This window comes from Scardinius erythrophthalmus (assembly GCF_964197995.2).
Source record: "Scardinius erythrophthalmus genome assembly, chromosome: 12".
In the NCBI taxonomy this organism is placed as follows: domain Eukaryota; kingdom Metazoa; phylum Chordata; class Actinopteri; order Cypriniformes; family Leuciscidae; genus Scardinius; species Scardinius erythrophthalmus.
The window spans coordinates 8,197,600-8,224,363 of NC_138232.1; the positions used below are offsets into that span (position 1 = coordinate 8,197,600).

At 37.6% G+C, this 26,764-nt stretch overlaps 5 protein-coding genes across 10 annotated transcripts; 2 read left to right on the forward strand and 3 right to left on the reverse strand.

Annotated features, from left to right (window-relative positions):
- The first annotated feature begins 201 nt into the window (after positions 1 to 201).
- tardbpb (TAR DNA binding protein b) lies at positions 202 to 7,690 on the forward strand. Of its 5 annotated transcripts, none has more exons than XR_014031144.1 (8): positions 248 to 513; positions 1,154 to 1,409; positions 1,776 to 1,954; positions 2,118 to 2,258; positions 3,356 to 3,526; positions 4,326 to 5,433; positions 6,205 to 6,298; positions 6,740 to 7,690. XR_014031144.1 is itself a non-coding variant. In XM_081379812.1 (6 exons), exons 2-6 carry the CDS (start codon positions 1,169 to 1,171, stop codon positions 4,818 to 4,820), a joined length of 1,227 nt encoding a protein of 408 aa, XP_081235938.1. In that variant the 5' UTR covers positions 202 to 513; positions 1,154 to 1,168; the 3' UTR covers positions 4,821 to 6,139. The 5 variants fall into 5 exon arrangements, 1 of the variants encoding a protein (XP_081235938.1); XR_014031145.1 differs by having other exon boundaries at positions 6,205 to 6,316; positions 6,740 to 7,679; XR_014031146.1 differs by having other exon boundaries at positions 6,205 to 6,340; positions 6,740 to 6,907.
- Positions 6,375 to 9,415, reverse strand: cenps (centromere protein S). Of its 2 annotated transcripts, none has more exons than XM_081379815.1 (5): positions 8,299 to 8,469; positions 8,068 to 8,191; positions 7,949 to 7,982; positions 7,793 to 7,859; positions 6,375 to 6,872 (listed from the first exon to the last, which is right to left on the reverse strand). In XM_081379815.1, the coding sequence occupies exons 1-5, from the start codon at positions 8,329 to 8,331 to the stop codon at positions 6,741 to 6,743; spliced, it is 390 nt and encodes a 129-aa protein (XP_081235941.1). In that variant the 5' UTR covers positions 8,332 to 8,469; the 3' UTR covers positions 6,375 to 6,740. The 2 variants fall into 2 exon arrangements, with proteins under 2 accessions (XP_081235941.1, XP_081235940.1); XM_081379814.1 differs by lacking the exon at positions 8,299 to 8,469 and adding an exon at positions 9,339 to 9,415 and having other exon boundaries at positions 6,733 to 6,872.
- rbp7b (retinol binding protein 7b, cellular) lies at positions 9,254 to 10,639 on the reverse strand. Its single transcript, XM_081379813.1, has 4 exons — positions 10,423 to 10,639; positions 10,115 to 10,293; positions 9,671 to 9,772; positions 9,254 to 9,573 (listed from the first exon to the last, which is right to left on the reverse strand). The coding sequence occupies exons 1-4, from the start codon at positions 10,493 to 10,495 to the stop codon at positions 9,520 to 9,522; spliced, it is 408 nt and encodes a 135-aa protein (XP_081235939.1). The 5' UTR covers positions 10,496 to 10,639; the 3' UTR covers positions 9,254 to 9,519.
- A 3,041-nt stretch (positions 10,640 to 13,680) lies between these two features.
- LOC308699127 (uncharacterized protein) lies at positions 13,681 to 14,812 on the forward strand (the record flags this gene model as incomplete). Its single annotated transcript, XM_081379715.1, has 6 exons — positions 13,681 to 13,754; positions 13,974 to 14,036; positions 14,182 to 14,261; positions 14,352 to 14,482; positions 14,562 to 14,628; positions 14,730 to 14,812. The coding sequence occupies 6 exons, from the start codon at positions 13,681 to 13,683 to the stop codon at positions 14,810 to 14,812; spliced, it is 498 nt and encodes a 165-aa protein (XP_081235841.1).
- Positions 14,813 to 15,098: 286 nt separating this feature from the next.
- Positions 15,099 to 21,842, reverse strand: h6pd (hexose-6-phosphate dehydrogenase (glucose 1-dehydrogenase)). The gene is made up of 5 exons (XM_081380874.1): positions 21,734 to 21,842; positions 18,931 to 19,598; positions 18,427 to 18,544; positions 18,042 to 18,311; positions 15,099 to 17,781 (listed from the first exon to the last, which is right to left on the reverse strand). Exons 2-5 carry the CDS (start codon positions 19,576 to 19,578, stop codon positions 16,442 to 16,444), a joined length of 2,376 nt encoding a protein of 791 aa, XP_081237000.1. The 5' UTR covers positions 19,579 to 19,598; positions 21,734 to 21,842; the 3' UTR covers positions 15,099 to 16,441.
- Between the last annotated feature and the right edge of the window lie 4,922 nt (positions 21,843 to 26,764).

Genomic DNA, 26,764 nt, shown 5'->3' on the forward strand with positions numbered 1-26,764 from the left:
GTCCACTAATACAAGGGGAACTGGCGCTTTTGGTTTCATCGGTAAAGTGTTTTAGTTACACAAATGACAGCTATCTCCGTGCCACCTACATTGTTTAGTAATAACACTTGTTGTTATTACATTTTATGCATATATCTTCAAGCAAAGCAAACATGATGGCATTCCAACAATGTTTATTTTCCCTTCTCTCTACCCGTGCACATGTAAAAGTGAGCTCGCCCACGTGTGACGTATTTCCTTCATGACTATGTGATGCCATCTTGATACGAAAATAGTGTCGCATGAGTTAGATGATCCGGAATATTATTGTCTTGCTATTATATACAAAGACTGCGTTATCTTGCTTTATTCTATATTAGAGTAGAAACGGACACTGTTGAGAGTATCGGTCTCCGTGAGCGTTGTGTTAACTGGTTCATTCATTGATCCTAACACAGTCACATTTTTTTTTTTTGAACGAGGAGCGTGGTGGCGCTAACAAAGGAATATCTGGATCCGAGCAGTTGTTCATTGGTAAGGTTAATTGTATTCTTTTCATTATAATACACAGAAGAATATGTATTTACACCGCATATCGACCTATTACTTGTCGGATGAGGCAGTATTTTAATGTTGCTTAGCAATAATGATTCGCGAGTTGTTCGCAAGCGCTATGTTACTGAAGTCGCGCGCACGGCCGTCAGCTCACATTACAACTAGCGGTAAGATTTTGATTCAACCTAGTGACTCGATTCTTTTGAATCAGTTTACTAGAAAGATTCATTCAGTGACACTTTTGCTATTTACATCGTAATGACAAATTAAAAAATATTGAAATTAATCTCTACAATTCTACCAAGAAAATGCTTAGAACAGATCTGTCATTTTAACAATAATAACCTACATTTCGAGTTTCAATAACGTATCCTTCACGAACGTTGTCTCGTTCAGTTCCGTTTTGACGAACGTTAGTTCACAATCAAAACACTGACTCTTTCAATGAAGGGGCGTGGTCGTTCCGCGTGTCCAACCAATGATATTGATCCTTCACAGCCCGCATTCGATTGCTATTGGTTCGCTAGTCAGTACCAGTCGAAGATACACGAGAGAACGATTCGCTCTAAACAATCATTTCACGATGGAAGCGCCACAAATTACATTTACTTACCAACAGCTCGACTCAGGAGAGATGGCCGAGATGTATATTCGCGTCGCGGAGGAGGAGAACGAGGAGCCGATGGAGATCCCGTCGGAGGACGACGGCACGGTGCTGCTGTCCACGGTGGCCGCTCAGTTTCCAGGGGCTTGTGGCCTGCGCTTCCGGAGCCCGGTGTCTCAGTGTATGAGGGGAGTTCGCTTGGTGGAAGGAATCCTGCACGCCCCCGAGAACGGCTGGGGAAACCTGGTCTATGTGGTCAATTACCCCAAGGGTACGTTTTATGTTCACTTGGCCTCGGACCTAATAATATAAATATGAAAGAGGTTTTGAGAAACATCCTAACAATGGTCAAAATCATGTTTTATAATGTAAAATGACATAAATAACCCTAGCTTTCCCCCCTCGAAGGCAAAAGAGGTCATTGTATGCAGTTTAGGGTTAATTTAGGCATGTGCTTTATAATTTAACAGTGAGGTTATGTCATAACCATAGTTGAGCACATTTGGGTGTCCTTCAGTATTTCTTTTGTCTATCTTTAGCTGTAAAAATGCAATGGATTTTGATTTAATGGGGTTGTTTTTGTCGCATGACTGGTTTGGATATGAAAACATTTAACTAATGAACTTTTCTATTCTAGAAACGGCTCTGCCAGATAATAAGAGGAAGATGGATGAGATTGATGCTTCTTCTGCAACAAAGATCAAGAGAGGAGATCAGAAGACTTCAGATCTGATTGTGCTGGGTCTGCCATGGAAAACTACAGAACAAGACTTAAAAGACTACTTCAGTACGTTTGGAGAAGTCATCATGGTGCAGGTAAAACATACTGATATAAATATAAGATGTGATCGTCTTTGTACTGTCATATTTTGGTGAGAGCTATCCAGCTATTAAAAATAGAACTAGACTCGACTGTCATTCTTGAAGTCAGATTAGATCTGGTATGAATTGAGTTCTTGACTTGGTTCTGTTACACTAGGTCAAGCGGGACGTAAAGACGGGGAATTCAAAAGGGTTTGGGTTTGTAAGGTTTGGTGACTGGGAGTCTCAGGGTAAGGTGATGTCGCAGCGGCACATGATTGACGGCAGGTGGTGTGACTGCAAACTACCTAACTCTAAGGTTAGTGTCTTTTTTATTTTATTTTTATTTAAAAGTTTGGGGTTAAAAAGATTTTATTAATGTTTTTGAAAAGTTTCATATGCTCACCAAGGCTGCATTTAATTGATCAAAAATACTGTTAAACCACAAAACAGTAATATTGTGAAATGTTAAAAAATTCTAATGTTTTCCATTTTTAATATATTTTTAAAATGTAATTCCTTCGAGGGATTGCAAAGCTGAATTTTCAGCATCATTACTCCAGTCTTCAGTGTCACATGATCCTTCAGAAATCATTTTAATTTGCTGATTTGCTGCTCAAGAAACATGTCTTATTATCATCAATATTTTTGTGGAAACCATGATACTTTTAAAATAAATTTTGTAACATTACTTTACTTTACTTTGACCAATTTACTTTACAGACTTTTGAACGATAGTGTATATTAGAGCTGCACGATTTATCGTTAATAGACCGCAATCAACAATTCACATGTGTCTATTAAACCTTTGATAAAATAACACTGGAACATTCAAATCTGTTTTGGCGCTTCCGCTGAGCCAGAGAGAGCAGTTGTCGTGTTGTAGTAAATATTTTTGAAATATAATTTCCCTAAATTTGTTTCATTTTACGACTTAAAGGAATAGTTCACCCAAAAATGAAAATGTTGTCATCATTTACTCACCCTCATGTTGTACCAAACCTGTATGAGTTTTTCTTCTGTTGAACACAAAAGAAAATATTTTAAAGAATGTTGGTAACCAGACAGTTAAAAAAAGTGTCATTGAATCATTCAGATTCGTTTTAAAACGCTGAGTCATCAAGAAATTGATCATTCATTCAAACACCGTTTTTTAATTTGTTCAGATTAATTAAACAATTTAAATAGACTGCAGCAATTAACATTTTGTCAGAACCTCTAGTAAATTACATGTTTTGTTGTCTATTCAGATCTATATTTTAAACAAAACATTTTTTTTTAATTCTCATTCAGAATTGTGCAGCTCTAGTGTATATGATCAATTGTTACTTTTAATCAATTTGCCATTTATAAATGAAGTGTCGGGTATTCACTTTTAGGGTACTAAACAAAATGATGTGTCTGAACATTTAACAGCAAGGTCCAGATGAACCAATGAGGAGCAGGAAAGTATTTGTGGGCCGTTGCACAGAGGACATGAGTGCTGATGAGCTCCGTCAGTTCTTCATGCAATATGGGGAGGTCACAGATGTCTTCATTCCTAAACCATTCAGAGCGTTCGCTTTCGTCACCTTTGCAGATGACCAGGTAAGCTGGTTTTTTTTTTCTCTCATTGATCTTAAAGTGCCCTGTTATGCTATTTTAAAGGTTCCTGTTTTTGTTTTGGAGGTCTCCTGCAATAGGCGTATATGCATACAATGTAAAAAAATAAAATAAAATTTAATTTTCTCAATGTACATTGCAGCATCACCTCTTTTGTCACATTGTCTGAAATGGTTCGAAAAAGGATTCAGTCTCTCTAAACCCCTCCCTTCTGAGAGCTTACTCTTACTCTGATTGGTCAGACGACCCAGTCTGTTGTGATTGGTCTACCGCTTACAGCACATGTCGGAAACAAAACTCCCATTACCGTATCTGAATTTCAGCTCTGGATCTTCCTTAGCACGTGTATGACACAAACAGTAATGATGGAGTCAGTTTTACTGTATCAATTTGAGCCCTAGTCCTTTCGCAGTGCAGAAAACAGTGTCTTCTCAACATGTTTACAACACGAACCAAACTCTTCCAGGCCTTGAAAAAGCACAATAGGGGCACTTTAAGGTGATAAACCAGGGATAAAGACCTTTTCACAAAAAAAGAAATTAAACTAAAACTGTAAAAAATAAAGTAACGCAAGATACAGGCCACGTGGCTAGATTAATTTGCACTTTGTGTGATTTCTCATATGAATGCGTGAAGGTCTTGTTTGTGGTGATTTTCTATTGGTACGAGAATTTACGTTTACTTTTTCAGCATTCAGGAATTTGTTTAATATTCTATTCTGGATGGATAAATCACCTGTTCATGCATTTCTGATCTTAATTAATATTTTTCATCTTTCCTCCAGGTTGCCGCTTCCCTGTGTGGAGAAGATCTGATCATCAAGGGGATCAGCGTGCACATCTCCAACGCTGAGCCAAAACACAACAACACTAGGCAGATGATGGAGCGGGCAGGGCGCTTTGGGAATGGGTTCGGAGGTCAGGGTTTTGGAGCCAGCCGCAGTGGCATGGGGGGTAGTAGCTCCAGCAGCCTGGGAAATTTCAACAATTTCAATCTCAACCCAGCCATGATGGCTGCCGCCCAGGCCGCCCTGCAGAGCAGTTGGGGTATGATGGGAATGTTAGCACAGCAGAATCAGTCAGGTGCGTCTGGCACGAGCACAAGCGGCACTAGTGCCCCTCGGGACCAGCCCCAAACATACAGTTCGGGGAATAGCAACTACAGCAGCTCAGCTGCTCTCGGCTGGGGCTCCGGCTCTAACTCCACCACAGGTGGTAGTGGGTTTAACTCCAGCTTTGGCACTGGTATGGAGTCTAAGTCGTCAGGGTGGGGTATGTAAATCGGTTTGTGTTTGAAGTGTTGTATTTCTAGCGCATTTGGTAAGTATTTTCCGAGAGACTTATCTTGTCACGTGTGTTTGGGAGTGGGGATGGGTGAAAAGGGAGACAGGGGACAAAAAAAGAATGTTTTTTACACTGAATGGAATTTAAGTTAGTGTTTAGAGTGAGATGTTAACCAAGGTGCAACATTAATGTACCATCTTTGGAATTATGTTTTTTTTTTCTTCCCAATGTTGTATTGTCTTGGTCGATACAAACTAAGCATTTCAACTGGATTCTTGTAATGCATGTTGTTCAATCTGTGGATATCTGAAAATGCATGAGAATTGCATAATCCTTCAAGTTCATTTATTATAATTTAGGACAAAAAAAGACATTTGCATTGGAAAGAATCTGGTTGAAACCTGAACATATTGTAAATTCAGCTTTATGATTCAGTCCAGTTTTATGGAAACCCTTTAAAACAAGCCTTCATCAAAATCTCTTCTGCAGTTGACATCTGTGGGGTTTGCCTGGGAAGAGCGCCCTCTATGGCAGCACAGTGTGGCTGAGGTCATTATGTCACCTTCCTCCCCATGTCTATATGCTCTCATCGCACGGCTCGATGACACGGTGGGTGTCTCCTTTTTCTTAATCCACTTTTTAAGACAAGAAGTGCGCAGAAAGTGACGTTTTTAAACAACCCTTGAGTGCGATTGGTGATATGGCGAAGAGTGAGAAGGCTGCGAGTGAGCGAAGAAAGTGTGGAGCGCACGAACGAAAAGACTTGCGAGTGCGATGAACGAGCCGAAATGTGACTGCAGTGGGTGGGTTTGGTGAGCGAGTGAATGAGAGCTGCTGATACTTCCCAGCTTTCCCCTTAATTGAGCCCAAATTGACGGACATTTTGTTCATGTGTACCTCAAAGATTTATTTTTATTTAAAAAAAAAAAACACATTTTGGTCTCCCTAGGTTCCATTTTGCTTTTCTCCTTTAGTATACTGACATGTGCTTATATAGTTAGTGGAATGTTGTGATGATGATGATGATGATGCATACTTTGTCTTGCTTCTATAATCCCATCTGAATGCTGTATGGTGTGTGTGCTTTTTTTTTTCCTTGTAACTTGACCTGTAAGTGTGAGCTTTGATATGGATGACATCTTCAGTGGACACTGAGGGGGGAAAACATGAGTGATGGTGTAAGTGCGACTTGTATGTTGAGTGCTGTGGATGTCTGTGGAGTTTCCCTCTAGATAATGTTGCTCAGTGTTTTCAAAGGCATTTTATATGACTTGTCAAATGAAGGGAGTGCTTCAATAAAACTAATTTGAATAGATTGCCATTTTCTCACGTGATGTTTGAAAGCAAATACCACACAACTAATTGAATTCACACATTTAGGGGCCTGGAATATGGCTGGTCGCAACTGAACCCCAGGCGGGAAGTCAGTCTGGGGATGGAGGAAGATGGAGGATGCTGTGGTTCTGCATCTCTGGTAACGGCCATGGACACGGTAGACTGTAGCAGAATTTGATAGGTGCTTCCAGACGAGGTGTTAACTCAAAACACTTCAAGCATAATACATTTCAATCTGGAAACCTGAGCTGAGATGATATTAGGCTTGATTTAGTTTGGTTTTGAGAAAGCAGCTTGTTGTATTCAAATGCAGGCATAGGTTTTTCAGGTCCATGTAATTAAAATGTTTGAATTCAAATATTTTAGAGAATCTGTATTGTTTCATAGAGCTTCATATTCCCAAGAAAGTCGTGTTTATAGGATTCTTTATTACAATAAAACACAAATTAACTCATGTTTGAGTATAAAAATGATTGGTGTTAAGTATTTAATGTGATTTATGTACAGCTGTTTTATTACATGCAAAAACCAAGTACTTTTGTGCAACTTATAAAAATGTGAATTTTGTACATTTCTTTAGATCAATCTTCAACCTCGTTCTCCTCAGCTTCCATGTCTTTGCTCTTCCTCTTGGCAGCATTCTTCTTCCTTTTCTCCTTCAGTTCTTGGTTGTTCAAAGCCAGTTCTTCACTTTTCTGCTGAATGTAGTTGTACTGTAAGGATAAAGCAAGGGTACAATGTTTTTCATTAATTACCTTGTATCTTACGAGTAAATATTTTGTATTACATGAGCACTTTAAAGAAATGTTTTTAGTTAGTTAAATTAACTATAATTTAATCATGTATACATTTAGAAGGTTACACTATTTTAAGGTGACAATTACATTGTACTTAGACAATTACTGAGTAATATTAATTAACTACATGTACTTATAGAGTTAGGGTTTGATTTTGGGTTAGTTACTTGTAATTATGCATAACTTACTGTTAAAACTATAGTAAGTACATGTAGTAACGTGTAACTATGACACCTTAAAATAAAGTGTTACCCTTTACAACGTACAACGTTAAATTAGATTTTCCCTAACAGTCAAAGTACTCACTTATATACCCAAGCATTTTGTATTATTTTAAATATTAACATTTAGGCCTGGTTTCACAGACAGGGCTTAGATTACGATGAGATTAGGCCTTAGTTCAATCATAACATTTAAGTAGCTTTTATAAATGTGCCTTAGAAAAAAACACCGTAACAACATTTCTTAAAATATGTCAGTGCCGTTTTGTCTCAAGATGCAGACCAGTAATGTTTTTTTTCTAAGGCACATTTATAAAAGCTACTTGTTTTCAGTTGAAACGGTTCAGTAATGCATTTTAACCTGGGATTAGGCTCAAGCCTTGTCTGTGAAGCCGGGGGTACATGTAGGCTATGACATGATATGATGGGCTTCAGAAGCTTGGAAAATATATCTAGAGGTAAGAAACAGAACGAGAGTGAATAAATGTGTTTACAAGACCTTTGATTAGTTTTAACTTCCTTTTTTACAGTGTAATTTTTTGTTGTTGGGTGGGACCTTACAGATTGTTTGCAAAAAAAAAAAGGTGATAAGTTTCATATCTGAAATCATCCTACCAGTGCAGTGGTTCTCCTCGCTGTCAGCTTCACATCATCCACTGTAACTGTGTGTCTTTTAGCATGTCTGCAAACATGCAATATATGCCTCAGAACAAGTAAAACATCTTTATGTGGTTAATAATAGAGGAAAACCTACTTTTGCACAAAGTTTACCTCGCAAACGCTTCCAAGTCCTTGGCAAATATATCTGGAGAGGTAAGAAACAGGACGAGCGTGAATAAATATCATGTTTAATCCTACCGAAATATGAATGTCACAAAGCCCAATCTTACCGCACTGTCTGAACGCAGTCTCTGCAATAGCTGCTATCGTCTGTTTGGTGATTTGTTTCTCGCAGTCTGCCGCGATGTGTTGACAGAGAGAGCCGACAGTGTAGTGAACGGCAGCTTTAAGCCTCTAAAAGAACATAAATACTGTCAACGTGAGACATAAAACCCGAACACTTCTTTACAATGTGCACAAACATAACGCATTAGCTTTCCATTAAGTTTATCAGTTATAACCTGTTTTTGTGCCTCGTCCTCATCCATTCTCATTGGACTACTATGCTGAAGCTCGACTTTATGCTTTTAGCCATTTACAATTAAAAATTGCGCGAATTATGAGTTCTTCACGTTGTATGACGTCACCAGAGTTCATTCTCGCCCTAACAGCGCCTCTTACTGACGTGGAGTGAATGTTATTCAAGATTAATAGTTCACTTAAACATGAAAATTCTGTCATTATTTACTCACCTTCAAGTAAAATAAATCCATATGCATTTATTTCTTCTGCTGAACACAAACTAAGGTATTTTGGAGTATGTTTGTAACCAAACAGTTGTGTGGTATTATTATTATTATTTTTTTGTTATACTATGGAAGTCAGTGGTGCCCCTTTGGTTAGTTACCCATATTCTTCTAAATATCATCTTTTGTGTTCAGCAGTACAAAGAAATTCATTCAGGTTTGAAACAAGTTGAGGGTGAGTGAATGATGACAGAATTTTCATTTTTGGGCGAACTATCCCTTTAAGGCCCGGTTTCACAACACTTCCACACACACACACACACATAAAAACATTCGGCTGCTGGTGTTCGATGTGTGCATCTCTTGAGACAAAACAATGGCACGGACATATTTTAAGATATGTCAGTACAAGTTGCTTTCAGTCAAAACTGCTCAATTTCCATTTTAGCTTAAGTCTTGTCTGTGAAACCGACCAAAAAAGAAACGTGTTTATTTTATGAATAGCTCTTTGCTACCTGACAATGTCACAAGGGGAAGTTACAAGTGTTTCTTACTTCCCTACAACTAAAGCATTTTAATAATGTGGGGTTGGTTGACCCAACTGCACACCATTTTTAGTCATGAATTAACAAAATAGGGAAACTGCCAATGTCAGTCTCATACTTAAATATTTGCTTAGAACTTTAAATCAATAAGAACATCAAAAGAAGACAACATACACTCAGCCTTTGGAGACACTCCTTAATATATTTTTATTGTTTTTATTTATTTTATCTGAAAAGTACATGTTCTTGACCTATATATATTTTACTCACAAGAAGAGTGTCTCCCTCCTTAAGTGTGTCCATTCCTCTCAGTGCACTTGTATAGGTTTTCACTGTTCTTTATTTTTTGAAATCGTATGTTCACTTGATTGAGAATGGATTAATGCTGAAGCAGTTTGTGTGTTATTATTCTTCAATAAACATGACAGCAATTTCAGCTCAACACAATAATTCACGCTGTTCTTTTGTAGGTTTGCTTGCAGATATGGTCTTCACATTTGAGTTCCTTGAAAGGAAGAGTAAAACATTTTTAATGGTTTAACATTTTTTGTATTCATTTTTATCTGAAAATTACATGTTATTGAATGTTTTGTTTGACTCACAAGGTAAAGAGTGTCTCCCTCCATCCAGTGTGTCCATCCTCTGTTCTTTTTCTCGCCTTTCTGGACGCACACAAGTTTGTCGTTGTCCCAGTTGACTGTAGTCTGTAGAAAAAAAACAAGCAGTGTTACTCAATTCTGGCACAGAAAACTCTACCACATATTTTATTGCCAATATCTAGTGTGTGTGTGTGCGTGCGTGCATGTGTGTGTCTTGGTAAACCACATTATCAGGACAAATTTGTTTGGTCCCCATGAGGAAAACAGCTTATGAATCATACTAAGTGATGTTTTTTGAAAATGTAAAAATGCAGAAAGTTTTCTGTGATATAGGTTCAGGGGTCGGGTTAGTGTAAGGGGGTAAAATATAAAGTTTATTTAAAATGATTATGCCTATGGAGAATCCCCACAACGATAGCGAACCAGACGTGTGTGTGTGTGTTCTACCTGGCATTTTCTGTTGTCCAGTCCTTTGGTGATTTCCTCAAACTCTTCTCCAATTTTGAATGAAGTAGAGTAGTTCTTGAAAGTTGTTAAAGTTTTAATGGTGAAAGAATCTCCGTCTTGCTCAAAAATCTTCTGTGGCTTTAGCATCCCTGCTATCTTTCGGGTGGCAAAATCAATTCCTGTATTACATAGAGCAAGGTTAAGTCCATATACCAGTTCCTCTTAATAATAAAAAAAAAAAAGATATCTATCTATAAAAATATTGAAATAACTAATATATATATATATAAATGAATGACATTACTCACCGAGAGCAACCATGTAACCTTCAAAGTTTTCATTGTCCACTATGTCCCAGGTTCCACTGTAGTTTGCAGGCATGCTTGATGTCGATCCTGAAGCGTTTCTGTGAGTTCTAGCTCCTCTGTGAACCTAGAAAGCTGAATTTAAGCGTACATGAGTGAAAATGAGAGAAGCAGATGCGCTGTGTCGTATTTCAGCAGGTCTGTGTAATATGGGGCAGGGGTGATGGGGCACAAAGGCTATTTTAGAGGCTTGGTCAATGTTGCTGTTCTCTGAGGCGGAACATAACTTTTACACACTGCTTGCGTCCCGTGGGAATTCAAAGAGAACAATGTAATTCCAAAGACACATGTTGCTTTGGCAGTGGACTGATCTGATACAGGGAATAAACAGTTTGGCAAGAATTTAGCAATGTCCCATATGATTTGAGATGATTAGTTTTGTTTCATTATCTGTGCCAGCTTTTCATTAACAATGTTGCAATGGCTTTAAATATCTTCTGTGGTATAGGTTGATATTTTTTTTCTATTATCTTGTAGAAGAATTTTTTTTATTTTGAACTACATTTTATGAATTAAACAGCTTGTAAACATACTTAAGACAAAAATTGCAATAACCCATTAAACAAAGTATTATGCAATCATGTAAGACATTTCTCCTTATACACTGTAGAACCTTTTCCTATAGGATTCCATATTGAATCCCCCTGAACCTTTTTGAAGAGTGTATTTTCTAAAAAGCAACAGACAGTTGGAAATGACAGGTGTTTCTTTAACTCTCATCCAGGCAGTTCTCATATGGGACTTGTAATTCATCTGTTCTTAAGTTAACATTGAAATTTCAGTCATCCTTTACTCAATGTGAATGTGAGCTGTGAAGGTAAAAAAAAAAACCATAAATGTATACAACTTTTAAAGTCTTCTGTGATGAACAGACCAAAATGATTATTATTAAATAATTATTAAAAATGGAAAAATATGGGATTCTAATGAAAATATGGTAATAATGAATATGTTAATGAAACAGTCATTAAAACATGAAAGTATATCATGATATCATTATTTCTCGTCTTTCATGATTATTTTAACCCTCTACTGCATGCATTTTGATGGCACATGAGAAAAATTATTTCACATCATTTCTTGGCTCATTTGGGAACATTTTATTGATTTATTAAAAAATATCCCTCTCCCAAACCCCCCACCCCAACATATTTTTTTGTTGCCTGAGGGCAACGTTATGCAACAATGGTAAAGAATCATAGAGAAAATTATCATTATACAATTCTCAGAGAGCAATAAAAAAATAAATATAAAAATAAAAAAATGTCAAGAAATCATTTAAGTAAAAAGGGAAAAACACTTGAAACACATCAATATATTTGATTTGATACAGACATAGGTTTGTATCATGTAGTGCGTCATGTCATATCATGTACTTCATGTATCCTAATCAACCCCATATACACTACTGTATATTGACAAAAGTATTGGGACCCCTCCAAATCATTGAATTCAGGTGTTCCAATCACTTCCATGGCCACAGTTGTTTAAAATCAAGAACCTAGGCATACAGATGCTTCAACAAACACTCTCAGGAGCTCAGTGAATTCAAGCGCGGTGATAGGTTGCCACCTGTGCAATAAGTCCATTCGTGATATTTCCTCACTACAAAATATTCCACGGTCAACTGTTAGTGGTATTATAACAAAGTGGAAGCAATTGGGAACAACAGCAACTAGGCCACAGAGTGAGGTCAGTACATGCTGAGGCGCACAGAAGTCGCCAACTTTCTGCAGAGTCAATAGCTACAGACCTCCAAACTTTGTAGAGAGCTTCATGGAATGGGTTTCCATGGCTGAGCAGCTGCTTCCAAGCCTTACATCACCAAGTGCAATGCAAATTGTGGGATGCAGTGGTGTAAAGCACACCGCCACTGGACTCTGGAGTGACCAATCACACTTCTCTGACTGGCAATCCAATGGACGAGTCAGGGTTTGGCAGGAAAACGGTACTTGCCAAACTGCATTGTGCCAAGTGTAAAGTTTTGTAGAGGGGGGATTATGGTGTGGGGTTGTTTGGTGGAGGGGGGATTATGGTGTGGGGTTGTTTTTCAGGGGTTGGGCTTTGCCCCTTAGGTCCAGTAAAAGGAACTCCTAATGCTTTAGCATACCAAGACAATTTGGACAATTTCATGCTCCCAACTTTGTGGGAACAGTTTGTAGATGGCCCCTTTCTGTTCTAACATGACTGTGGATGCTGCACATTAGTGTCACTTTGGTGACTTTGGGTGTTCCTGTGCACCCAGGAACCCTACATCTTCCCTACTTGTAACACATTATTTGGCATTGTGAGGTATTGTCCAAGACATCCTTGAAAAGTACCCCTTATTGCATAACGTTGCCCTGAGGCAACAAAAAGAAAAACTGAATTTGTGAACATGCAAAATAAAAAAAAAATTCACAAAACCTGCCAAAAGGCTTCTCTACACCTTCATACACACACACATATTTTTTATGTACAGTCCATGTCATTTTAAATATGATTACTAAAGCAAATAATCTTGCTTTCATCTCACACCATGTGCTCCTGTGACCATGTGTCAGAAAAGGACGTCCCGCCTTCAAATGGTGCTTGATAGTGACTCCCAAACCTTATTGGACTGTTCTTTGATACTTTTTCAAACATTCTAATTGGTTGCAATCATTTAAAGAAAAATGTACTGAACACAGGGCTTAAGAAAACTTTCTGTTGCCTGGGGGCAACGCTATGCAGTAGAGGGTTAACGTCTTTACAATGTTGAACAATGTAAATTTACTGTGGTACAATATGCATTTTATTACAAGCAAATACGTTGTATACAATATTCAGATCCCTTAAACAAAACTAACAACCTCTTTGTGACTGAAAAAAGTTATTATAATCCATAATTTGATATCTCAAATTATGGGATATCAAAGTCTTGGTACTAGCTGAGTCTTGGTAGCTATACCAAGACTCAGCACTAGACGGCGCCATTTGATATAACCCGACAGAGGATCTCTCTTCTTTCCGAGAGCTTCTAAACTGCTATGTTTGCTGACTAGCATGATATTGATACATTTCTGGTAAGTTCTGTAATTTTCTTTCCTGACCTTTATACCTCACTAGTATTTATACTTAGAATGTTTCAGTAAGATGCGTTTGCGAGTCTTAAATCATTTCTCATTGTAGTTGTACGTCTTGCTAAAGAGTGTAATCTCCTGAGGGGATGTAAATTGCACAATGCTTCACCACTTCTTAGTCCATGCAGCTTTTCAGACCAGCAGGTGGCTTCCAAGAGATCAAAGGTTGAAATTGTAAGTTAACAAATCTATCTATCTATCTGTCTGTCTGTTTACATAATTGGTAAGTAAATAAAATTGTAACCAGATGCTAAGCACCATTTTATGTTGTTCTCTGTTGTAAAGCTTCATTTGTGTGTGTGTGTGTGTGTGTGTGTGTGTGTGTGTGCGCGCGCGCATGCAGACATTCATAACATTAAACATTTTAAATGAAACTTGTTTTTCCTCTGGCAGTCAGATTGTTCTTTTCATCTTTGTGGTTCTTTTCCTGGCACCACAGTTTTATATTTTGTCAAGGTAAGCGTCCTATATATGAAGTTTCACAGTTAAAAAGCTGATCTCCTGGTGACACATAGCATGTCAAATAAACATATTCATATGCGCATGCATGTTATAACTCATCATGTGAAATGTCTAATATTCTGCAGTAATGTGTTCACAGGCCAAAAACTTCTCGCTACTGTGAAAAGCCACTGTTGAACAATCTTATAGTCTTCATTGTGTTCTCCTTTATAGCAACAGGTAATCAGATTTTTATACTTATACTGTAAATGGTTTATTTAGCATATTTGTTCTGCTTTCTAGTTTTAAACCCTTCTCTTCTCATTTAAGGTTTGGCTGTAGCGCTTACACTCACAGACCCAGTTCCCAAGAGCATCAGGGTAGCTTTTCACTCATTTGGGCTGTTCGCATTTATACAGGGACTCTGTACATTCATTCTTACCCTGACTGCACCTCAGTGTGTAAGTGTGAAATATAGTAATATGATTTTATGTGCAAAAATAGTTTTACCTTAATATAGTCACAGTTTATTTTTCTCAGGCGAACACCACCACAGAATTGTATATATTTTCTTTGGTAGTGTCTTGGGCCTGCATACTCTCAACAGGTGAGATCATATACAGGGTTTGGTCGGTTCCATTCCAAGTGTAGAAGGACAATAGATATATAAAGGACAAAATAACCAGTTTTTCTTGTGTCTCTACCCAGTTTTCTTTCTGGTCCGAGGAGGTCTTTGCCTGATCCACAGACTGTTTCCTCATTGGTTAAGAGATACATCCCTCTGGGGTTGAACATGAGCCACTGCTGCTGTACAGCTCTCCACTGACACTCAATACAGGTGCATCTATTATTTACATAGTTTCAACGGTTTTCAGACAGTTGTGAGGTGCAGGTTAAGATGTATTCTATTTAATGACACTAATATTAGCATGCATGGGAGGAGAAAAAATGCATATATACAAATTGTTTTTACATTTTTATAAAAACTCAAACTGTTTACAGTCCACATTTGTGGGTTATATCTGAATCCAGACATGTTTGAAAGACATTTAAAAGAGAAAAAAATAAAACACAGATGATTTCAAAAATATATTTTATTGTATGCATCAAAACCACCACCAAATATGAAATGATTTATGTGATGCCATGTAATACAGCTGAATACCATAACAAAACTTCATTGAAACATAATGGAAAAGTAAGACTTCATTCAAAAGTGTCAATTCAAATATGTTAAACCCGAGACACATGCTTTGTTGAAATACACAGTGGTTCAGTACAGGATCTCTGCAATGTTAAACATTTTGTTTAGAAAACCTATAAATCTATTTAAAATCGTGTAAATACACATAAGGACTTCAATGTATGATTTCAAAACCCAGTGCATTTATTTAAATGTTTTATTAACATTTTCACATTAGATCCCTGTGGAATGTAATGTTCTGCTTCACTTCAAAATTTTGGCCAAAATCAACGCTTATGAATCAGACGATGCTGATTCATAAAAGTGTTTCCTAAAGCATGTGATTCTAACTAAAAAATTCTTAGATTTTAAACAGCACTTAACAAAGGCATTCATGTGTAAATACAAACAGTTTTTAAGGCGTTATGACATTTGGAAAGCTCTACACATAATCATTGTTTTCTGAGGTATGACAAAAATCCTTGACACTAATGCACTGTCAAAAATTTTGTTCTGGAATGGTTTTATCAAGCATGTCAACATTAGAAACTCAATTCAGTCTAAAGATGAAACAGTACATTGACATTTGTTCCATCCTGATTACACTGGATATGCCATCTTTTGCGGTTATGTTAGGGTTTCTTAACCTGAGGTCTGAGATGACACCTAGAACAAAATTTCACCATTTAATTGAAACCTTCCAAATACATCTGCTTGTTTCCTCATGGTCACATGGTTCTTCGTCTCAAATTTAATCTGGTGGTCTGATAAATAATTGTTTGAGCTAATGCAATTATGTAGTAAGATAAGTAAAAAGAACAGAGCAGAGCATTCAAATATATGTTTTATCTGATCACCGATTGGTCACAAATGTGGAAAAATTGTTCTGATCTGGAATACAATTTTTCATACGCATCTTCTTAATTGCTTTCTTAATAGTCTGATCTTGTGGAATAAGTATTTGTAGCAAATTAGCAATATAAGATTCATTATTACTTAAAAACTTGAATTACTGTAAGTTAAAAGAGGTCCTGAGATTTGAAATTGTTGTTTATAATGCAAAAATTTCATAACACAAATCAAATAGCAAAGTCAAAGCATCAAAATAACTCTCATACAATTCACACTTCAGTTAGTGTGAAAATTAAACTTCAAATGATATTTCGCAATCATTCACAATACAGCATTCAATTTGAGCTATAAGCCCTGGTGGCTTCATTGACCGATATGTCCTGGTCTATCCTAACAGTGCATCATAGTCAATGTACCATATAAGAGTCCCGCTCTTTGGCTGTACTTTGGTGATAGGATACTTAGATGATTCCCCCTTTATTCGGCTGAGTTGACTGACAAGTTCATGCTTGCTCTTCCCCATAATTAAAACACCTACCCTTCGAGCTCTATTGATAGCTGTGAATGTGAGACTCATCCTCTGATGAGGTTTAATGGGGCTGTCTGACAGAGTTACCAACCGTTCTTCGTCGCTTACCAACTTGGTGTCCTGGAACAACGAGGCAGTGTGGCCGTCCTGGCCTACGCCGAGCAGGATGTAGTGGAAGCTGGAGGCATTGACATGTTTCTTTATTTCCTTCTCATATAATGCAGGACCACCGTCCTCTTCCACGCACAACCGTTGGGTGAGATGCACTGGCATGGGGTGGATGTTGAAATAGGGTATGCGGATATGCTGAAGCAGCAGATCGTGAATGGACCGGAAGTTGGAGCCAGATTCTGTGTGTGGCACACATCGCTCGTCCACTTGCCATATGTGAGTGTTGCGCCACGGAAAGGTGTAGAGGTTCAGGGCGAGTGCACGGAGCAGCGCCACCGGGCTGGAGCCACCAGACAACGCCAGGTGAAACTGACCTCCTTCATGAATGGCCTCCTCAGCAGCCAGAAGAAGATCAGAAGCCAAGCGCTCCACCAGTTCCTGTGCCCAAGCAGATACCATTTCAGAACTACGGTACTTCCCTTGCATCACCTGGAAGTTGTCCTCGGCACCGGGGTTGATCACGTTGACCACAGCTTCATGGCAAAAGGCGACCTGATTGCCCCGCAGATGAAAGTTCAGCAGGTTCCCATTGGCTACGCCACCAGGATACACCCTTGGAAAGACCCGAGTCAAGCTTTCAAGGATAGGCGTCCAAAACGCCCAGGAAGCAAGGAGTCCTTCAGCACTGATAAAGCTGTCCTTGCGTCCGAAGAAGACGTGTGAGATCAGCTCGCAATAAGCCTCTCTGGGTACAACTGGCGTCTGGATGTAATAATCACTGAGGGGTAACCCCAGCACGTTTACGTCTTTGTGTTCGGTGACCTCTTTCCAGTCACCGCTGTTCACCAGCTCGGGCTTGAACAGGTTCTTGCTCACGAGAATCGCAGGGTACTGGAGGTCTCCGTGACCCAGATAAAATATGATCTGTTTGGATTTGCACTGAACATTGTTGGGATCCTGGACGCAAAATACATCATTTTTGAAAACTACACGTGCATAAGCAACTCGTTCATCAAGTGCCTTGCCTGAAGTCATAAATATGGGGATGCCCTCGTATTGCGCATTGTCGACATGGATGACCACACCTGTAAAGACAATCACAGTCAACGTAAGCATGGCTAGATTTCCACAATCAATGACTACCTTTACATTCCAGGTCTTTCTAAAAGGTTATGTAAACATGAACACCATTTTTCCTTCACCTTTTTTCATGTGGTCAAGTAAACGCACAAGTCGGACAGGTTTTAGAAGAGTGTGCATGTGCGTGAGATAACTAAAGTAACAGATAAACGTGAACACCTTCTTTGCATATTAAATGAGGAAACTAAAAAGCTCTTCCACTCACCAGCGAATGTGGGGGTTAGGCTGAAGTAGTCCTTTGTTTTATTGAGCTCTTCCTGAACCTCTCCATTGTAAGCTTGGTACTGACCTACGACCGCATTACTGTTATCTACATGCTGTAGGGAAGCCAAGAAATGTAGCTTGTTTTGTAGTATCTCCTTGCTGTTGGAGGGGTTTGCAGGAAGATTCATCAGCATTAGGGTCATGACCTCTGTGAGGTGGTTCTGGAGCACATCTCTGATGACGCCATATTGATCATAAAACTGAATACGCCCTGTAAATGAATGACAGATCAACAATCAATGCTAAAGAGATAACTGAGAAGATACAAGGAGAAAGGTTTCATCAATAACATGAACTTCCATTTACAAGCAACTCAAAATCAGTACCTTTGGCATCCAGGGTTTCCTTCAATACAATTTCTATTCTTTCAATATGGTGCTTGTTCCAGATAGGGTCCAGAAGTTTCTTATTCTCTTTCCTAAATGGCAATATTTTAGAGACAACCTTTGCGACAGAAAAAGCATATTTTTTTTAAAACTCATGTGAAAGCATACTACCATTCAATTCTGGGGTCAATTCTTTTTTTTTTTTTTTCATTGAAAGAATCGATACAATAAGAATACACAAAGATACGTTAATTTGATCAAACATGACATTAAAAAGTTTTATAATGTTCCACAAAATGTAATCAAGTAAATGTTTTTCTTTTGAACTTTCTATACATCCAAAAATCCTGAGAAAAAAAAAAATGCATCGCAGTTTTAAACATTATTAATGTTTTATTAGATCTTATAAATGCAGGCTTGGTGATCATAAGAGACTTCTTTCAAAAACATAAAGAAATCTTATCAACCCCAAACTTAATGTATGTTAATGAAATAACATGGTACCTGCTTCCCTAAATAGTGGTCAATCCTATACATCTCCTCTTCTTTCAGCTGGCCAGACAGTTTTTTGTCAAGGGACTGAGCACTAAAAAAGTCGTGACCAAATGGCTTCTCCAGTACCACCCTCAGCCATGCGTCAGATGGGGGGCGGCAAGTGTTGTTGATCTTCTCTGCAATGTCTGCATATGCGAAAGCTGGAACTGACAGGTAGAAGAGCCTCCCTGCTTCGACAATACCCTCCTGTCCCACCTGCTGTTTGATCAGCTGGCTGAGTTTTTCATAGTCCTCAGATGTCTTCAGTTGGAGATACTGGGACAGATGCAAAAACTGCTCTTTGACCAAAGCACAGCGCTCAGCGGAGAGCTCCGGAGGGCAAGCCAGTTCCTTCAAGATCTCAAACAGCAGCGCAGTCCCCTTATCAGTCGGCGAAAGGCCCCCACCATAAAATGAGAAGGTGTGTCCTTTGCCTACCTGGTCAGCATAGAGCTGGAAAAAGCCTTGCCACAGGTACTTCCTGGCCAAGTCACCTGTCCCACCCACAACTACCACAGTCACATGCCCAAGACTCTGCTTAGCCTCATGGTTATCTGTGTGGCCTCTGTGCCAGCATATGATGGCCATTAGCAGCAGCTCCCATCTTATCCTCAGCATTGTGATGTCAAAGTGTCCACCTTAAAAAAAAAAAAGTTTAAGAAATTTAATGATTCAAATTCTGAAAATTTGATTAAATTTAGTAAGGTTTACATGTAGGTATAAAGACAAAAAAAGATAACCAAACCATGTAAAACAGTCATAACCTTTAAAGGGATAGTTCACTCCAAAAAAATTAAATAATGCATATTTACTCATCTGTTTGATTACCAACATTCTTCAAAATATCTTCTTTAACAGAAGAAAGAAACTTATACAGGTTTGGAGCAACTTGAGAGTAAGTGATGATAAAAATGTCATTTTTGGGTGAACTATCCCTTTAATGGTGATCAAAGGCACTGAATTTACTGCATTTGGAAGCTAGATTCTAAAGTTTGCTTCATTATTTGTCATATTGACTAATGACTATCTATAACTCAGCATAAAGTGAACACCTTATGCAAACATTTAGCTGATGATACAAACCAGCTTCAATCCTCACATAAAACATATGAAGCTGTTAACACTGCAACTAAGACTTTAGTCCTTAAATAGACATGTCAGAAATAGTAAGAATTGCAGATGGATTCTAAATAAAAGTGTGTGTGTGTGTGGGGGGGGGGATTATAATAATATCAGCTTATATATATATATATATATATATATATATATATATATATATGCTAACCTAAATGAAGGCTAAATATAATTTGACGGTCATGTCAGGCCCAACATATCAAGCATCACATTTCATAATCACTGATATTTCAGCAAAAACACAAACCGTTAAGATCAGTAATAACGAATCATGTCTGCAAGTCATTGTGCCTCTGAATGCACCACAGAACATAACTTTATATACTCAAGAAATGAACTCATGTACTCATCTTTCTTATTTTAAAATCACTCAACTCAAAATAGTGTTAATGGAAGCTCATTAGGTGTGTGGGTCTTCTTCCGTAATAGTTATGAAACATAAAGTTTGAGGGCCAATGGTCTATGATAAAGCCCAGGTGTGTTGGAGGGTTGTATAATCTACTGACATAACTGAACTGAATGGGAATAATAAGTGAGAGCAAATGTAATCCCTCAGTGAGTGTTCACCCACAAAATCAAGGTTAAGCCAACAAAACAGGCTACATTTACGGTAAAGAACCTGAATGAAAGTAAAGGTCACTAAATTGGGCCAAACAGAGAGGAACTGATATATTAAGTTGAGAATGATATTGCTGGAATCATCTTGACATATCTAACAGAAAACAAGTCAACCAAGATTAGTCTGATTTCATGATAACTCATGATGAGCTTGTGTGAAGGCCAAAGACGACAGAGTACACGCAACCCTAATGTTCAGACAGAGCATGCACTGTTTGCGCATTTGGGTGTTGCAAATTGTCAAACATAGAGGCATCTAGCCTTAAAATAAATACAAAAAAATTCATTGGAACAATCTAAACTATCAAATGAGCATAACAGGATGCAGAAGAGTTCAATAAACACTGCTGCACAGAACTGTTGTAATTCAGTTGAACTCATTAAAGACATTTACATAAACTTGTGTCATGATATGCTTAGGTCAATTCAAGCACATTACACTATTATATTTTATTAATTATAACTCATTTACACAGTGACAAGAACATGGTTTTCCCGTCAAAAACACTGTCATGTTCTGGTCTGGAAGAAACCCTCATTAAGGAAATTTCTTTTATTAAGAGATATTACTAAAGACTAACAGGATAGAAAGTGATATTGACACTGGAAAAAGTTTAATATCCAGTATAATAAGATATACCATATGATTTGGACATTTTAATCAATTAAAATGTATTATTCATAGTATTTTAAGAATATATTGATCCAAATTACATGTGACCATATATCGATTTTTTATGTTTCTGATGACAAATAATGATATGGTTTTTTTTTTTTAAATATGAGAATTAACACTAGTGTACTTCTAGAGGCGGACGTGAGTATACTATCATCACAAATTAAGTTACATGAACAGGTCCTGAAAGCACCTGCTATACTAGTAGCTAGCTAACTAACACGGGCTTAAGACACAAATAAAAGGACAAGATCTTAAATTTCAGTGTACGTATGATATCTCCAGCCATAGTGGCGCATGCATTAGGACAAAGATGGATTTGACAGGGAGAGACAGTGGACATACCTGGTTCACCTCTGGACAGTATGGTGACAGCTCGCGCGGCGTGGACTGGCGGATAGTGACATACTACAAACAACCAGCGTTTCCAGTAGATGGTCACGTGATCGCGACGTTGGGTAATCCTGGGGTTTGAGTAAGTAACATTCGAGCTTTTAAAAAATACGCTGACTGATAACACGGGGACTTGTTAAGCCTTGATTGCTTGATGAGCTATTACAAAAATGATTCTAAACTATAAGTGTAAATATAATAACAGGTATATACTGAAAGGGGAGAGTTAAAAATGAGCGTATGCTGTTACTGTGAAACAAACAATTAAATCAATGGCATTCTTTGACTGTGCCGGTTATCAGCAAATTTGACTGTACGGGTTGTCAGCACATTGGACACATCCGTGTTTAGGTTGAGGAATTGTTTTTATTATTTTTGTTTTTTTGTTATTATTAATTATCCAAATTAATAGCATCGAAAATGCAGATCCACTGTTAGTGTAGTCAGACATTCTCTGGTGTAGTGCAGGTCAGTGAGTTGCCCAAAGGAGGGCGATATAGGTGCGTGAATGCGAATGATTTTAAATGAGGCCAGATAGCCATTGTTAAATTATATAAAAATATGTTTTTATGCTGCTGGTAAATAAAATGCTACAGTAATTAAAAGAGATATCAAAGGTTTTTCAAAACCACGTGTCTCAAACCTGAAGATATAGGAGTCTGAAGCTTCTTACACTTGTTTTTTTTAAATATTGAGTAAGTTAACGTTAATGAGTTTCATCAGTATGATCTTTAAGATTATAGTCTTATCTTTGTGTACATGTGTGTTCCGTTTTTGCACATTCCCTTTTTTGTAGAGACAGAAAGAGTCTTAAGGCAAAGAGTAAGAACCATTCACCTCCGGAAACATGTAAAGTCATCCCCTGATTCAGCTTGTGAAACTTTAGTTTATTTCTTTTGTGTGACAAATTAATCAGTCAAGCTTATTATAATGACGTGCTATTTATATATTCTTGTTTAAAAAAAAAAAAAAAAAAACGTATTTTGTCAGAATAGACCGATATTTGTGGATGCCCGGACAAGGAGAAAGCAAGCTGTTCTTTGAAGCCAGATGGTGTGGAGCCGACATCTACTAGCATAGGCTAATGAGGCTATGTTAACCATCCAAACCTTGACCCCTTGATCACTACCACCACCAGCTCGACACAGTAGGCCTATGAGTTTAAGTTAGGGGTATTCAACCAATGGCAGATGGGGGAGTGTTTAGAAAAGCTGTTTGAATTAATACTAGTTGACTAACTTAAATACTGCGTTGTGTGCAGTGCACCATACACTGCCTACTTTCTTAAAAAAAGAAGAAAGAAAAAACGTTAAGTAAGGAATAATGACTGCCTTTGTATTTCCATAGAAAAAAAACACCCTCTCTCATTTCTAATAAATGTTGATCAGTAAAAAAAAAAAAAAAATCGTTTATTATATTAAAACGTTTTAGAAGTTTCAGATGCTTTACCTTTAGTGTAACGGTGAATTGTATCAGTTTGCTTTGTCCTGCAATATTTAATTTTGTACTCAATTTTTTACCAATCTAATGCGGAAGTGATTGTGCATAGACCTTATTCAGAGCAGCGCCATGACAGGTATGAATTTAAGCAAGGCTGTGAGAGTAATATTTTTATTTTTATTAACTGTTTTAATTATTCTTATTTCTTTTTATTATTTTAATTTCTTTTATGTAAAGCACTCTCAATTGCCATTGTGTATGAAATGTGTTATATAAATAAACTTGCCTTGCCTTGCCTTGCCTCGATAGACTTACCGTGTTTTCAATGGCATCTGCTGTAAAATCTGTATAAAGCTCCTAGATCACTTGTTGCTCGTGTTGTCTGGAGGTTTTTGTCTACTGAAATTTCTCGGAAAGATATTTGTGCAGTGTTTCGTCAGCAGAACAATCCAAAAACACAAAGAAAGATGGCGCTGCTGTGAATAAGGTCTATAGAGTCCATTCAATGATAAACTTTCCCACATTTTTTAACAGTAGGCTAGAATGCTACATTTTGTCATATGACATGACACCATTATGAATGTTCCTGTTAATGTGAACTTTAACTAAAATGAAATGATTCTTGTATATCAGTGATCTACTAAAAAACAACACTGTCATGACTCATCAACTATCCCATCATGCGGGATACATGTCTACATTTTTCAAAAATGTCAAGGGATTCCAAGTGTCTTTAAAAGCCTTTTATCTAACTTTAATGTTATATGTTATTCTCTCCAATGACATGCTATTTGCCATTTCTCTAACGCTGTTTTTTCCCCAATATGTTTTGCTTGTAAAACACACATGTATAAAATATTTTTGGTTCAAGAGATAAAGACATGAATCATTTCATCTATCATAGTCTGTACCAGGGACGTCGTTAGGCCTATTTTAGGGGGGCTGAAGCTACCCCAAAATGTTCCTAAGCCCCCCTAAATGAAAATAAGAACAACAATAACAATTCGATTTATCAATAACCGTATCCTCATTCATATTTAGACGCAACAAATGATATATACAGCTACAAAAAATAGCCGAAAAGTCGGAAGTTGGACTGAAGTACAAAGAGTCGTTGTGCTATCAAGATGATGCACCGCACCGTCTCATTGCATTGGTGTGAACTGTGGCAGCTTTCAGAGCGTTGCAGACCGGAGCGCTGCAAGAAACTGGAGGATTCATCTCGTCTCGTCGTTACTCTAGTCTGAAGTTGAACTTGCTATGCACCCCTCCCCCCCCCCTCATCACGGTAAAACACAATGAAACGTGCATCACTCTACTTTCGTTTTCAATAACGTAATTCTCTTCAGGGAAAACCAATCAAGGCAAACATCGAACATATCGAAAACAAGGACTCGACAATACCGCTTTTTTTTTTCTTTTTTGAAGGGAAAAGTGAGAGAGAATTGTAGCCCATCCGGACAAATGCCCTGATTAAAACAATTTTTAATATAAAAATTTAAAAAAACTAGGGAATCACTGAAAACGTGAGGAAGATTCTGTTTTATTTCATTTATTGTAAGTGGCGATTGATAGCCCTATAATGTAGGCTACTGACCAGTGGTGTAGTCTACGTGATACGCAGGTATACGCCGTATACCCACTAGAAAAGGCCAAGGATTTGCGTATACCCACTTAAAAAAAGCGTGAGGATACGTATCAACTTCGTTTTGTGTCAGAACTTTCACACTTTCATTCATAAATTCATCCCGTCTGTGTTTGCGAAGCGACGGATCGAATCGAGGAATCAAAAATGGAACTTGCTATATAAAGCAGAACGTCACGGAATTTGGCTATTTTTGAATGAATAAATCAAAAGTAGCTGCTGTACAATGAATAAAATCTCGATATGGACTAGTGTCAATGAATATTAAAGCTAAAAGAGACTGCAATTGTTCTACGCGTCTCTGGGAATGAGCGCTCAGTGTGTGCTCCACTACACACACACACACACACACACACACACACACACAGAAGCACGCGTGACTCACGCTCGTGGTGTTTTCAGCGTTTTACTGTATTGAGACATGATGTAAGCTACACATGTGCATTTCATCGCAGAGCTGCTATGAGAGTCACTTGATCGGAATTTCACCATTTCATTTGATAAAACTATCGTCATTTATTCGTTTCATATACACACAGAAACTGTTATGTCTTTACGACAACCTGTCAAAATAAAAGTTCTGTATAACTTGAAGAAATTATAACAGAAATATATTAGGCCTACTATTGCACAGATTATACTTCAGGCCTAATAATAATAATAATAATAATAATTGTTTATTAAAACACACAGAAACTCAAATGTCTACAACCCACCAAAATAAAAGTTCGGTCTAACTCAAATTAATTAGATAGAAATTGCACAGTAAAATGTATTTTAAAATAACATTTTTTTCAAAAACGCCATTTCTAAAAGCAAATTTGTATTTGTGCCTATAATGTTTTTTTTTTTTTTTTTTAATTGTTGAAAATTGTCAACTGATAAAACCTGTGCTTCAGGGACCATATTCATATAACATCTAAGGCTAAAGGTAGCTCTTAACTGACTGAGTTAGATGGTGATTAACACTAAACATTAGAAAATCAGTCCAGTCTCCCCAGCTGTAAATGTCATTGGCTGTTAAAGTCTTGTGTTGCTTATAGTAAATTGACATGTTGATAACACTTAGTATTTCATAATACTCTCAATTGCATGTCGATGCATACTGTATGCATTAGTGAGTGTGGTGGTGCTTATGGGGTAACGCTCTGTGATGGGTGAGTATGCGGCGGGGGGGGGGGGGGTTATATTAGAGTATACTCACTACAAAAAACTAGACTACACCACTGCTACTGACGGTCATAGATAGCCTATCTAATCTATGCCCACGGTAACAAAGTTGCGCTGTTGAGGCTCGCGCTGTTATTTATAACATAGGCTATTATAGTTAAGAAACAATATATAGCCTAGGCTACACACGACCAGAGAGCTGTTTTCCTGAATGCCATCAAGATTGAAACCGAGACTGATTTCATAACAGTTCAATAAACAAATAATTAAAATTAAGTCACTTACATGCAATGACTGTTTTTGTTCTGTTTCAGTATCAGCGAAAATAGTTCCAAACAACAGAACAATAGCGCATCTCACAGCAACACTCAGCCGTGTTTCATTAATGAATGATTCAGCGTTTTGAACGAATCTATTGAGTCAAAGATTCAATTATCCATTCATAAACTGCCTCATTCTGAATAAATCAGCCTTTTGAACGAATCGTTTGAATGAATGACTCAATGACTCGCTCATTAAGACTGTCGCCTGCCGCCTCCTACTGGCGGTTTAGTTTCATAAAGTATCATTCTTTTCAACATTTCTTATGGTATATTCAGAAATATTTAAAATAATCTCATTTAATACAGTTATAATTTTTCAATGTAAATTATTTAATTTGATTGGTATAACTAACAGCCTAGTGTCTTATTATTTTAATTGAATATATTGATCAAATTTAAGAATTT